General features: G+C 57.2%; 4 protein-coding genes across 5 annotated transcripts; 1 reads left to right on the top strand and 3 right to left on the bottom strand.

Annotated features, from left to right (window-relative positions):
- Positions 1-126: 126 nt before the first annotated feature.
- On the bottom strand, positions 127-10,489 carry IUM83_19645 (Integrase catalytic core protein; the record flags this gene model as incomplete). 2 transcript variants are annotated; one of them, XM_067944703.1, is made up of 3 exons in its annotated part: positions 127-386; positions 9,533-9,544; positions 10,195-10,489. In XM_067944703.1, 3 exons carry the CDS (start codon positions 10,487-10,489, stop codon positions 127-129), a joined length of 567 nt encoding a protein of 188 aa, XP_067784560.1. The 2 variants fall into 2 exon arrangements, with proteins under 2 accessions (XP_067784560.1, XP_067784561.1); XM_067944704.1 differs by lacking the exons at positions 9,533-9,544; positions 10,195-10,489 and having other exon boundaries at positions 127-405.
- Positions 785-4,883, top strand: IUM83_19646 (Gag-Pol polyprotein; the record flags this gene model as incomplete). Its single annotated transcript, XM_067944705.1, has 4 exons — positions 785-1,213; positions 1,270-3,406; positions 3,471-4,253; positions 4,372-4,883. 4 exons carry the CDS (start codon positions 785-787, stop codon positions 4,881-4,883), a joined length of 3,861 nt encoding a protein of 1,286 aa, XP_067784577.1.
- A 1,067-nt stretch (positions 10,490-11,556) lies between the features above and the next one.
- On the bottom strand, positions 11,557-11,877 carry IUM83_19644 (retrovirus-related pol polyprotein; the record flags this gene model as incomplete). The annotated part of the gene is made up of 1 exon (XM_067944702.1): positions 11,557-11,877. The coding sequence occupies one exon, from the start codon at positions 11,875-11,877 to the stop codon at positions 11,557-11,559; it is 321 nt and encodes a 106-aa protein (XP_067784579.1).
- Positions 11,878-12,205: 328 nt separating this feature from the next.
- IUM83_19643 (putative integrase) lies at positions 12,206-13,639 on the bottom strand (the record flags this gene model as incomplete). The annotated part of the gene is made up of 1 exon (XM_067944701.1): positions 12,206-13,639. The coding sequence occupies one exon, from the start codon at positions 13,637-13,639 to the stop codon at positions 12,206-12,208; it is 1,434 nt and encodes a 477-aa protein (XP_067784574.1).
- Between the last annotated feature and the right edge of the window lie 115 nt (positions 13,640-13,754).

Here is a 13,754-nt window from a genome sequence, read left to right as displayed (position 1 = left end):
CTGCTCGTCCAATCAACCTACTCGTCTAATCAACGTGTGGTCGTATTGGACCGGTTCGGTTAACCGGTTCGGGTACCTCGGACCTGGTACAGTGTACCAAGGTTCAGTACCCTGCAACACGCCCCCTCAATGCGAACACGCGTGAACGCCGAGCGCAGCCGTCAAGTCCTTGTGGCGTGGTCCGGCAAGTCCCTTGGTCATGATGTCGGCCAGCATGGTGGCAGTCTCGCAGTACTCGACGATCACTTCGCCGCGCTTGACTTCGTCGCGGATGTGATGGTACTTGATGTCGATGTGCTTGGCGCGGCCATGGTTGACGGGGTTCTTGGTCATCTTGATGCACGACTGGTTGTCTTCGAAAATCTTCAACTCGGGCGTGACTCCGCCTGCAGCAACTGTTGTCAAGGGATCGCCTCGACCAGCTGCGGTGTACCAGTAAGGTACCGGTGTGACCTTCACTCAGTGGTGCCGCCATCATTCGTGTGATGATGGGACGAGGATTACGGGACGCTGATGATGGGACGCGTGGGTACAAGATTGTGGGTACAGGATGGGCATCTACGTGGCACTCGCTGATTGGCTGAAGGACCTTCTATCCAGTTAGGAATCCAGTAGAGTGTATCCAGCAGGAATATCCAGTAGGCTTAGAGGTAGCAAGCAGTTCGCGAACTAAGGACCTAAATCAATCACTTTGCATTCTGACATCAAGTGCTCAAACGACCTTCCTTTTGGTTATGAGCCCAAGCCCCGTTTTCCTGCTGAAGACTCCGACTACGCTTTCGCCATGGACGCCGCCTCGACCACGACCTCTCGCATCAACAAGTTCGACGGAACCAACTTCCACACGTGGAAGTTCAAGATGGCGATGGTGCTCGAGGAACGAGACCTGTGGGAAGTGACAAGTGGAGAGATCAAGCTGGAGCACTGCGCCACTACGCTGGACCAAACGACGTTCAAGAGGAAGTCTCGCAAGGCGCTGGCGATCATCTGTCTCGCGATGGAAGATTCGCAGCTGCCGCTGGTCCGGTCGGCGAAGGATGCGTACGATGCATGGTCAAAACTGGAAGGACACTTCGAGAAGAAGAGTTTGGCCAACAAGCTCTTCCTTCGTCGACGTTTCTTCACGACGATGATGGCGGAAGGTGATGATGTGCTGGAGCACATCAACAAGATCAAGACTCTGGCGGAGCAGCTCGACGCAGTGGGCGCTCCGGTCAGCGAGATGACTTGGTGATCACGCTTCTTGGGAGTCTCAGCGAGTCGTACCAGTTCCTCATCACGGCGTTGGAGTCGAGAGCCGACTCGCTGTCGTGGGAACTCGTGACGGCTCGGCTGCTGCATGAGGACATGAAGCGCAAGGAGCAAGGTGGCGGCGTCGACGGAGCCGCGCACGGTCAAGGCCAAGCGTTCATGACAAGCGACAACGGCAAGCGCAAGGGACGGCAGGCGACCGCCAACAAGGCCAGCGCCTGCCACTACTGTGGGGAGCAAGGACATTGGATCGCCAAGTGTCCTGTGCGAATCCGCGAGAACGCGGAGCGGCAGAGGCCGCAGCGAGCAAACGTCGCGCAGAGTGAGGACGACTCTGGCGACTTCCTCTTCTCGGTTGGTGGTGTTGCTCCCACCACCAAGTCGAATGAGGTGTGGCTGGTCGACTCGGGTGCGACGCAGCACATGACCAGTTCCAAGAAGTTCATGAGGAACTACAAGAAGATCTCGCCGGTGGACGTGCATCTCGCGGACGACGGTGTGGTGCAAGCGATCGGGAGAGGCGACATCGTGATGAAGATGCAGACCCCGCGCGGCGTCAAGAAGGGTGTGCTCACGAATGTGTGGCACATTCCCAAGTTGTCGCGCAACCTGTTCTCCGTCGGCAGATTCACCAAGGACGTCGGGCCTGTGACGTTCGAGAGCGACGGGTGCTTCACGGAGACGAAGGGTCTCAAGTGGAAGCTCGGCGCTCGCGAAGGCAAAGGGCTGTTCAAGCTGAGCATGACACCGGTGACGCCTGACGAGGCCAATGTGGCAAGCTCGAAGGATCGCAAAGGGGACACCACGTCGTACCTCTGGCACCTTCGACTTGGTCACATTGGCCATGGCGGTCTAGACGCCATCGTCAAGAAGGGCTACGGCTCTGGCATCGACATGACGTCGGTGAAGCAGTGGGAGCTGTGCGACGGATGCTCACTCGGCAAGCAAACGCGAGTGAGCTACATGAAGTCGTCTCCAAACCGTGCGAAGCAAGTGCTGGAAGTGGTTCACAGCGATGTGTGCGGCCCCATGCAGACGTCTACGTTTGGTGGCAAGCGCTACTTCGTCACGTTCATCGACGACAAGTCGCACTTCTGTGTGGTGTACTTGATGCGGAACAAGTCGGAGGTGGCCGCCAAGTTCGCTGAGTTCGTTGCGTTGGCTGAAACGCAGACCGGCAAGCGTGTGAAAACGCTCCGGAGCGACAACGGTGGCGAGTACACTTCGCGCGAGATGGCCAAGTTCTGCAGCGACCGTGGTATCGTGCAGAAGTTCACGCCGCCGTACACGCCACAGCTGAACGGCGTGGCGGAACGGATGAACCGGACGTTGGTGGAGTGTGCGCGCTGCATGTTGGAGCATGCCGGGTTGTCGAAGGGTTACTGGGGTGAAGCGGTGGTGACAGCCACGTTCCTCCGGAACCGGTGTCCGACACGCGCCATTAGCCACGACAAGTCGCCGCACCAAGTTTGGACGGGAAAGAAGCCACTGCTGGCGAACCTCAAGGTGTTTGGTTGCCACGCGTACGTGCTGGTCCCGAAGGCGAAGCGGTCCAAGTTTGACGCCCGGTCGGTGCGTTGCCGGTTCCTGGGGTACTCGGAGCACGAGAAAGCGTATCGGTTTGAAGAGATCGAGAGCGGTCGCGTGTTGGTGAGCCGCGACGCGCAGTTCATGGAAGACGTCTTCGACGGTGGGAGACGCAAGTATGCTACGAAGGAGGTGGTGATTGGTCTTCCAGATGAAGACGATGAAGATGCCACGGATGAAGAGACTCCGTCCGAATCGGATGAGGACGGCAGTGAGGATGAGGCTGCGCGGGATGAAGACTTCGAACCCGGCAGCAAGCGACACCCGCGGACGCAGTCACTAGAAGAAGCCGTGGAGGTGCCGAGGGCCAAGCGATATGCGCCGCAGAATGGACGTTCGACGCTGGATGAGATGTCTGCGGCGGCCCAAGAGAGTCAAGATTTTGAGGCTGCGTACGTCGTGGATTCAGTGGGAGAGATGCCGACTACGTTCAAGTCGGCGATGGAATCCAGCGACGCAGCCAAGTGGAAGGAAGCATGCGACTCGGAGTACGACTCGCTGCTCAAGAACAAGACGTGGAAGTGGTGCCACTGCCGAAGGGACGCAAGGCCATCGGCAACAGATGGGTGTTTCGCGTGAAGGAGAACCAGGCTGGAGAGGTCGAACGGTTCAAGGCGCGTCTGGTGGCCAAGGGTTCTCGCAGAAGTACGGCATCGACTACGACGAGACCTTCGCTCCAGTGGCCAAGTTCACGTCGATCCGGGCCGTGCTGAGTTTGGCCGCCAAGTATGGTCTCAAGCTGCATCAGATGGATGTGAAGACGGCGTTCCTGAATGGCGGCTTGGACGAAGAGATCTACATGGTGCAACCGGACGGCTACGTCGATGAAGACCACCCGGACTACGTGTGCAAGCTGAAGCAGTCATTGTACGGGTTGAAGCAGTCGCCGCGCATGTGGAACAAGACCATCGACGAGTTCATGCTGAAGCTGGGGTTCACCAAGTGCGAGTCCGACCATTGCGTCTACGTGAAACGCGACGGACACAGCATGATCTTCGTGGTCATCTACGTGGACGACCTGATCCTGGCCAGCAACGACGACGAGCTGATGGAGTCGACCAAGCGCGCACTCAGCAAACGGTTCGAAATGACAGACCTCGGCGAGCTTACGTACTTCCTCGGCATGGAGATCAAGAACGACTTGGAGTCCGGCAAGGTGACGATGCGGCAGACCAAGTTTCTCAAGTCGATCCTGAGCAAGTTCGGCATGCAGGACAGCAAACCCGTGAAGACGCCGCAGGATCCAGGACTTAAGTTGACCAAGAACATGTGCGAGGGTGGCTGCAAGCATGAAGACACGATGAAGAACGTGCCGTATCGGAGTGCTGTCGGCGCGTTGATGTACCTGATGGTGGCGACGCGTCCGGACCTGGCTGCTGCAGTAGGCGTGCTGAGTCAGTTCGCCGCCGACCCGTGTCCCACACTGGCAAGCCCTCAAGCGTGTGCTCCGGTATCTGCAAGCCACGCCCACGCATGGCATCGAGTTCTCGAAGGGTGACGGCTGCGGAGTTGTGTGTGGCTACTCGGACGCAGACTGGGCTGGTGACATCGAATCGAGAAGAAGTACAAGCGGCTACGCGTTCATGATGAACGGCGGGTGCATCAGCTGGAGGAGCAAGAAGCAGCGGACGGTGGCGCTGTCATCTACAGAGGCGGAGTACATGGCGCTGTCAGAGGCGACGCAGGAGGCGGTGTGGCTCAAGGTGTTTCTGCGCGAGCTCGGCGAAATGGCAAGCGATGAAGCAATCAAGATCTACGAGGACAACCAAGGCTCCATCGCGTTGGCCAAGAACCCGGAGTTCCACAAGCGCACCAAGCACATCGACATTCGCTACCACTTCGTGCGTGAGAAGGTGGAAGACGGTCAGGTGGTGTTGGAGTACTGCTCGACGAAGGACATGCTGGCCGACATCATGACGAAGGCGATCACTTCTGTGCAGTTCGAAGTTCTGCGACACAAGCTGGGGATCCAAGGTGCAGCCGACGTCGAGTCGCGTGGGAATGTTGTCAAGGGATCGCCTCGACCAGCTGCGGTGTACCAGTAAGGTACCGGTGTGACCTTCACTCAGTGGTGCCGCCATCATTCGTGTGATGATGGGACGAGGATTACGGGACGCTGATGATGGGACGAGGATTACAGGACGCTGATGATGGGACGCGTGGGTACAAGATTGTGGGTACAGGATGGGCATCTACGTGGCACTCGCTGATTGGCTGAAGACCTTCTATCCAGTTAGGAATCCAGTAGAGTGTATCCAGCAGGAATATCCAGTAGGCTTAGAGGTAGCACGCAGTTCGCGAACTAAGGACCTAAATCAATCACTTTGCATTCTGACATCTAGTGCTCAAACGACCTTCCTTTTGCGATCACTAAGATCACCAGCCCAGTCGGCATCCGAGTAACCTTGAAAGTCGATGTCCTTGCCCGGCGAAAAACGGATTCCGTGCGACTTGGTCCCTTGAAGGTAGCGGAAGATGCGCTTGACCGCAATCCAGTGCTCGACTTGCGGGTTCTCCATGAAGCGTGACACGTAGCCGACAGCGAACGCAATGTCCGGGCGAGTCGATGTCATCAAGTGCATGAGTGCACCGACAGCCTCGCGAAATGGTGCGTCCAACTTGGTCATGGCGTCGCTTGAGACTAGCTTCATGCTGATGTCGACCGGACTTGCAGCGGGTTTGCAGTCTTGCATGCCGAAGCGCTCCAGGATGTCGTTGATGTAGCGAGCTTGGCTCAGCGTAACACTGCCATCCGCGTTGTCGACCACCTCGATCCCGAGGATGAAGGAACACTTGCCACTGTCGGTCATCTCGAACCGCGACTTGAGTTGGCGCTTGACTTCCGCGATCATTTCCGCCGAGCTTCCGGTCACCAAGACGTCGTCCACGTAGACCAGCAGCAGAACGCATTCGCCGTCGACGACCTTGATGTAGAGGCAGGGGTCGTAGCTTGACACGCGAAAACCGATGGAGCGCACATACTCGTCGAAGGTCTCGTTCCAAACTCGCGAAGCTTGCTTGAGCCCGTAAATCGCCTTGAGCAGTTCCACGCAGTCGAAACCGTCGTCCAGTTCCACGCCTTCAGGCACGCTGCAGAACACCTTCTCCTTCATCAAGCCGTACAGGAACGCAGTCACCACGTCGAGCTGGTCCATCGGCCATCCGAAGTACTTGGCAACCGCAATGATCATTCGCAGCGTGACGTACTTGACCACGGGCGAAAACGTCTCGGTGTAGTCGATGCCATACTTCTGCACGAAGCCTTTCGCGACGAGCCGAGCCTTGAACTTCTCGATCGACCCGTCCGCGTTGCGCTTGATCTTGAACACCCACTTGGTACCGACTGCGCGCTGGTTGTTGGGCAGTTTGGCGGCGCGGAAAACACCTCGCAGCCGCATTGACTTGAGTTCGGCGCGAATTGCCTTGCGCCACTGGACTTGGTCTGGTCCGTTCACAGCTTCTTGAAACGTCTTCGGCTCCGCGCTGTCACTTGCTTCCACAGCATTCGCACTTGCACGCCAGAACATGGGCGGAGTCGAGCCGTCTTCATCGTCTTCTTCCGATTTTGCTTCTTGCGGCGTCGTAGATTCACGTTGGTCGTCATCTTCCGAGCGTCCAGGCGCACTTGCTTCTTCGAGTCCAGCACTGCGACGAGGACGCCGAACATTGTCGCGATCTTGGTTGTCCGGACGCGATTTGCGCTTCCCCGCCTGCGTGAACACCCTTGTGCCGGAGTCGTCGGAGACTTGCATGTCGTCGAAAACGTCGGTAAGTCGGTTGACTTCTTCACCATCAGCAGTCTTGGAGTCATCGAAGCTTGACTCATCGAATGTGACATCGCGAGAAATCACCACCTGCCCCGCCTCGATGTCATAAACTCGGTACGCCTTGGAACGCTCCTCGTAACCCATGAAAATTCCTTCACGAGCTTTGGGGTCCCACTTGAGTCGCTTCTCCTTCGGCGTCAAAACGTAGGCCTTGCACCCGAAGATCCGCATGTGCTTGACGTTGGGCTTGGACTTGTAGACGATCTCGAACGGAGTTTTGTCGGGCGACTTGGGTGACGGCAGACGATTCTTGATGTAGATCGCCGTCATCGCTGCTTCCGCCCAGAACGTCTTGTCCAACCCGGCGTAGTGAAGCATGCTACGGCCGATGGTCACGATGGTTCGGTTGGCGCGTTCAGCCGTCGCGTTGGTTTGGTGCGCATACCGAACCGTGGGCTGCACTTCGATGCCGTGGTCTTCGTAGTACGCCAAGAGCGAATTGGTCGCGAACTCCTTGGCTCCGTCATGGCGCACGAACTTCACCCTGGCATCGAATTGCTTCTCCACCTTGGTGATGAATCGGCGCAAGCAGCCTTCACTCTCCGACCTGGCTCGCAGACAGAATCCCGACATGCAGCCGCTGGCTTCGTCCGTGATGAGCAGCAGGTAGCGGCTGCCACCCAGCGACTCTTCTTCCATGGGCCCGCAGGTGTCGAAGTGGAGGAACTCGAACGGCTTGTACTTGCGCTTGTTCGGGTTGCTTGGGAAGGGCTTTGCACCATTTTCCCTTGTTGGCACCCACGACATTGGCTTGACTTCTTCGACGATGTCGGCATTTTCGCACCCGTCACCATGCCGCGAGACCATCTTCCGAAGAAGGTCATTCGGCGCGTGACCCAAACGCGCATGAAGATCCACCGCGTTGACCGACGCCTTGGACACCGAATTCGCAGCGCAGCTTGGGACTCGGGAGCCAGTAGAGGCCGTCGATCAGGTCCGCGGAAGCCACGATTTTCTTCGACTTCTTCTGTGCGATGTGCATTTCAGCACCATCAAACACCACCTTGAACAGTCCGCTTCGGTTGATCTGCGGCACCGAAAGCAGGTTCTTGTTCATGCTTGGCACGTAAAGTGCATCTTGAATGCGGATGTCGCGCTCCTTGCCGTTGGGCAAAGTGACCCGCTGCATGACCGTCCCGACTCCCATGATCTTGGCCGTGTTGCCGTTGGCGACCGTGAGTTCACCTTCGTCGCACACCTTGATGTCGACAAACTTGGCCTTGTCGTTGCAGATGTGGTGCGTGGCACCACTGTCGATCGCCCATGAGCCTTGAAACTTGTTGGTCCTGGAGACTCCACACTCCATAGAGACCGCGAACGCGACGCAGTCGTCATCGCTGTCGTCACGCCACTGGACGTTGTTCGCACCGCGACCAGACCGGCCACGTCGTGCACCTCGATTCTCTCCTTCTGCTTGGTCCAGCACTTTTCCACGACGTGCCCCGATTTTCCGCAGTACGTGCAGTGGCGACTTTCACGCTCGGCATTGAAGGCCCTCGCAGCGTCTTCAATCTTCACCTGAGCCGTCTTCTCGCCCTGCCGCTTGATGTGCTCATTCGTGAGCACCTTGATCACATCTTGAGTGCGCAGCTCTGCGTTGCTCATCTCCAAGTTGAGAACGACGTTCTCGAAACTCTTGGGCAGACTCCTGAGCAAGCAGATCGCCACGTCTTCATCCTCCATCTTGGCGCCGATGTTGCTGAGCTTGGCGCTGATGTTGAGGACTTCATTGCAATGATGAAGCACATTGCCGCCTTCTGCCATCTCCATGCTGAAGAGCTGGCGCTTCAGGTAGATGCGTCCAGCCTTCTGCGACCCCCGTAGAGCGAACGCAGTCGCGTCCAGGCCACCACGCTTCCTCGCAGTCGTCGACCACATGATGGTAGTCAGCATCCATGTGGAGCAACATCAGGCCGAACGCGATGTTGCTCGACTTGACGTAGTCGTCCTTGGCCCTCGTGTCCGCGAAGCTTGGTTTCGTCTCGCGGTTCACGACGCTCCACACCGACTTGGTCAGGAACACGCCACGCATGTAGCGGTTCCACGTGGCGTAGTTGTCGCCGTTGAACTTGTCGATGGAGATCTTGGTGTCTTGGACAGAGGACATGGTGCTTGGGCTCATAACCTGAAGAAGGTCGTACTGGGATCTTGCACTTGGAGACTTGGTCGTAGACACCGCCGAGGCTTGGGGCGAGGCGAGGAAGGTCACTTGGGGGGTTGAATCGAAATTCAGAAGTGATTGGATTGTTGGAGCTTACACCCTAGGCTAGTGCTAAAGACACGCGGCCGTGCGTCCTATCAACTAGTGCGTCTAATCAACCATCATTCTACACTACTCGTCCAATCAACCTACTCGTCTAATCAACGTGTGGTCGTATTGGACCGGTTCGGTTAACCGGTTCGGGTACCTCGGCCCTGGTACAGTGTACCAAGGTTCAGTACCCTGCAACAAACCGCAATGATCATTCGCAGCGTGACGTACTTGACCACGGGCGAAAACGTCTCGGTGTAGTCGATGCCATACTTCTGCACGAAGCCTTTCGCGACGAGCCGAGCCTTGAACTTCTCGATCGATCCGTCCGCGTTGCGCTTGATCTTGAACACCCACTTGGTACCGACTGCGCGCTGGTTGTTGGGCAGTTTGGCGGCGCGGAAAACACCTCGCAGCCGCATCGACTTGAGTTCGGCGCGAATTGCCTTGCGCCACTGGACTTGGTCTGGTCCGTTCACAGCTTCTTGAAACGTCTTCGGCTCCGCGCTGTCACTTGCTTCCACCGCATTCGCACTTGCACGCCAGAACATGGGCGGAGTCGAGCCGTCTTCATCGTTTTCTTCCGATTTTGCTTCTTGTGTCGCCGTAGATTCACGTTGGTCTTCATCTTCCGAGCGTCCAGGCGCACTTGCTTCTTCGAGTCCAGCACTGCGACGAGGACGCCGAACATTGTCGCGATCTTGGTTGTCCGGACGCGATTTGCGCTTCCCCGCCTGCGTGAACACCCTTGTGCCGGAGTCGTCGGAGACTTGCATGTCGTCGAAAACGTCGGTAAGTCGGTTGACTTCTTCACCATCAGCAGCCGTGGAGTCGTCGAAGCTTGACTCATCGAATGTGACATCGCGAGAGATGACCACCTGCCCCGCCTCGATGTCATAAACTCGATACGCCTTGGAACGCTCCTCGTAACCCATGAAAATTCCTTCACGAGCTTTCGGGTCCCACTTGAGTCGCTTCTCCTTCGGCGTCAAAACGTAGGCCTTGCACCCGAAGATCCGCATGTGCTTGACGTTGGGCTTGGACTTGTAGACGATCTCGAACGGAGTTTTGTCGGGCGACTTGGGTGACGGCAGACGATTCTTGATGTAGATCGCCGTCATCGCTGCTTCCGCCCAGAACGTCTTGTCCAACCCGGCGTAGTGAAGCATGCTGCGGCCGATGGTCACGATGGTTCGGTTGGCGCGTTCAGCCGTCGCGTTGGTTTGGTGCGCATACCGAACCGTGGGCTGCACTTCGATGCCGTGGTCTTCGTAGTACGCCAAGAGCGGGTGGTCGCGAACTCCTTGGCTCCGTCATGGCGCACGAACTTCACCCTGGCATCGAATTGCTTCTCCACCTTGGTGATGAATCGGCGCAAGCAGCCTTCACTCTCCGACCTGGCTCGCAGACAGAATCCCGACATGCAGCCGCTGGCTTCGTCCGTGATGAGCAGCAAGTAGCGGCTGCCACCCAGCGACTCTTCCTCCATGGGCCCGCAGATGTCGAAGTGGAGGAACTCGAACGGCATGTACTTGCGCTTGTTCGGGTTGCTTGGGAAGGGCTTTTGCACCATTTTCCCTTGTTGGCACCCACGACATTGGCTTGACTTCTTCGATGATGTCGGCATTTTCGCACCCGTCACCATGCCGCTTGAGACCATCTTCCGAAGAATGTCATTCGGCGCGTGACCCAAACGCGCATGAATATCCACCGCGTTGACCGACGCCTTGGACACCGAATTCGCAGCGCAGCTTGGGACTCGGAGCCAGTAGAGGCCGTCGATCAGGTCCGCGGAAGTCACGATTTTCTTCGACTTCTTCTGTGCGATGTGCATTTCAGCACCATCAAACACCACCTTGAACTGTCCGCTTCGGTTGATCTGCGGCACCGAAAGCAGGTTCTTGTTCATGCTTGGGACGTAAAGTGCATCTTGAATGCGGATGTCGCGCTCCTTGCCGTTGGGCAAAGTGACCCGCTGCATGACCGTCCCGACTCCCATGATCTTGGCCGTGTTGCCGTTGGCGACCGTGAGTTCACCTTCGTCGCACACCTTGATGTCGACAAACTTGGCCTTGTCGTTGCAGATGTGGTGCGTGGCACCACTGTCGATCGCCCATGAGCCTTGAAACTTGTTGGTCCTGGAGACTCCACACTCCATAGAGACCGCGAACGCGACGCAGTCGTCATCGCTGTCGTCACGCCACTGGACGTTGTTCGCACCGCGACCAGACCGGCCACGTCGTGCACCTCGATTCTCCTCCTTCTGCTTGGTCCAGCACTTTTCCACGACGTGCCCCGATTTTCCGCAGTACGTGCAGTGGCGACTTTCACGCTCGGCATTGAAGGCCCTCGCAGCGTCTTCAATCTTCACCTGAGCCGTCTTCTCGCCCTGCCGCTTGATGTGCTCATTCGTGAGCACCTTGATCACATCTTGAGTGCGCAGCTCTGCGTTGCTCATCTCCAAGTTGAGAACGACGTTCTCGAAACTCTTGGGCAGACTCCTGAGCAAGCAGATCGCCACGTCTTCATCCTCCATCTTGGCGCCGATGTTGCTGAGCTTGGCGCTGATGTTGAGGACTTCATTGCAATGATGAAGCACATTGCCGCCTTCTGCCATCTCCATGCTGAAGAGCTGGCGCTTCAGGTAGATGCGTCCAGCCTTCTGCGACCCCCGTAGAGCGAACGCAGTCGCGTCCAGGCCACCCACGCTTCCTCGCAGTCGTCGACCACATGATGGTAGTCAGCATCCATGTGGAGCAACATCAGGCCGAACGCGATGTTGCTCGACTTGACGTAGTCGTCCTTGGCCCTCGTGTCCGCGAAGCTTGGTTTCGTCTCGCGGTTCACGACGCTCCACACCGACTTGGTCAGGAACACGCCACGCATGTAGCGGTTCCACGTGGCGTAGTTGTCGCCGTTGAACTTGTCGATGGAGATCTTGGTGTCTTGGACAGAGGACATGGTGCTTGGGCTCATAACCTGAAGAAGGTCGTACTGGGATCTTGCACTTGGAGACTTGGTCGTAGACACCGCCGAGGCTTGGGGCGAGGCGAGGAAGGTCACTTGGGGGGTTGAATCGAAATTCAGAAGTGATTGGATTGTTGGAGCTTACACCCTAGGCTAGTGCTAAAGACACGCGGCCGTGCGTCCTATCAACTAGTGCGTCTAATCAACCATCATTCTACACTGCTCGTCCAATCAACCTACTCGTCTAATCAACGTGTGGTCGTATTGGACCGGTTCGGTTAACCGGTTCGGGTACCTCGGAACTGGTACAGTGTACCAAGGTTCAGTACCCTGCAACAGTCACCACGTCGAGCTGGTCCATCGGCCATCCGAAGTACTTGGCAACCGCAATGATCATTCGCAGCGTGACGTACTTGACCACGGGCGAAAACGTCTCGGTGTAGTCGATGCCATACTTCTGCACGAAGCCTTTCGCGACGAGCCGAGCCTTGAACTTCTCGATCGACCCGTCCGCGTTGCGCTTGATCTTGAACACCCACTTGGTACCGACTGCGCGCTGGTTGTTGGGCAGTTTGGCGGCGCGGAAAACACCTCGCAGCCGCATTGACTTGAGTTCGGCGCGAATTGCCTTGCGCCACTGGACTTGGTCTGGTCCGTTCACAGCTTCTTGAAACGTCTTCGGCTCCGCGCTGTCGCTTGCTTCCACCGCATTCGCACTTGCACGCCAGAACATGGGTGGAGTCGAGCCGTCTTCATCGTCTTCTTCCGATTTTTCTTCTTGTGCCGTCGTAGATTCACGTTGGTCTTCGTCTTCCGAGCGTCCAGGCGCACTTGCTTCTTCGAGTCCAGCACTGCGACGAGGACGCCGAACATTGTCGCGATCTTGGTTGTCCGGACGCGATTTGCGCTTCCCCGCCTGCGTGAACACCCTTGTGCCGGAGTCGTCGGAGACTTGCATGTCGTCGAAAACGTCGGTAAGTCGGTTGACTTCTTCACCATCAGCAGTCTTGGAGTCATCGAAGCTTGACTCATCGAATGTGACATCGCGAGAAATCACCACCTGCCCCGCCTCGATGTCATAAACTCGATACGCCTTGGAACGCTCCTCGTAACCCATGAAAATTCCTTCACGAGCTTTCGGGTCCCACTTGAGTCGCTTCTCCTTCGGCGTCAAAACGTAGGCCTTGCACCCGAAGATCCGCATGTGCTTGACGTTGGGCTTGGACTTGTAGACGATCTCGAACGGCGTTTTGTCGGGCGACTTGGGTGACGGCAGACGATTCTTGATGTAAATCGCCGTCATCGCTGCTTCCGCCCAGAACGTCTTGTCCAACCCGGCGTAGTGAAGCATGCTACGGCCGATGGTCACGATGGTTCGGTTGGCGCGTTCAGCCGTCGCGTTCGTTTGGTGCGCATACCGAACCGTGGGCTGCACTTCGATGCCGTGGTCTTCGTAGTACGCCAAGAGCGAATTGGTCGCGAACTCCTTGGCTCCGTCATGGCGCACGAACTTCACCCTGGCATCGAATTGCTTCTCCACCTTGGTGATGAATCGGCGCAAGCAGCCTTCGCTCTCCGACCTGGCTCGCAGACAGAATCCCGACATGCAGCCACTGGCTTCGTCCGTGATCAGCAACAGGTAGCGGCTGCCACCCAGCGACTCTTCCTCCATGGGCCCGCAGATGTCGAAGTGGAGGAACTCGAACGGCATGTACTTGCGCTTGTTCGGGTTGCTTGGGAAGGGCTTTTGCACCATTTTCCCTTGTTGGCACCCACGACATTGGCTTGACTTCTTCGACGATGTCGGCATTTTCGCACCCGTCACCTGTTGTCAAGGGATCGCCTCGACCAGCTGCGGTGTACCAGTAAGG

This window comes from Phytophthora cinnamomi (genome assembly GCF_018691715.1).
Source record: "Phytophthora cinnamomi strain GKB4 chromosome Unknown Contig89, whole genome shotgun sequence".
NCBI classification, from domain to species: domain Eukaryota; phylum Oomycota; class Peronosporomycetes; order Peronosporales; family Peronosporaceae; genus Phytophthora; species Phytophthora cinnamomi.
The sequence above is the reverse complement of the archived record's forward strand: the minus strand, read 5'-3'. Positions and strand labels throughout refer to the sequence as shown.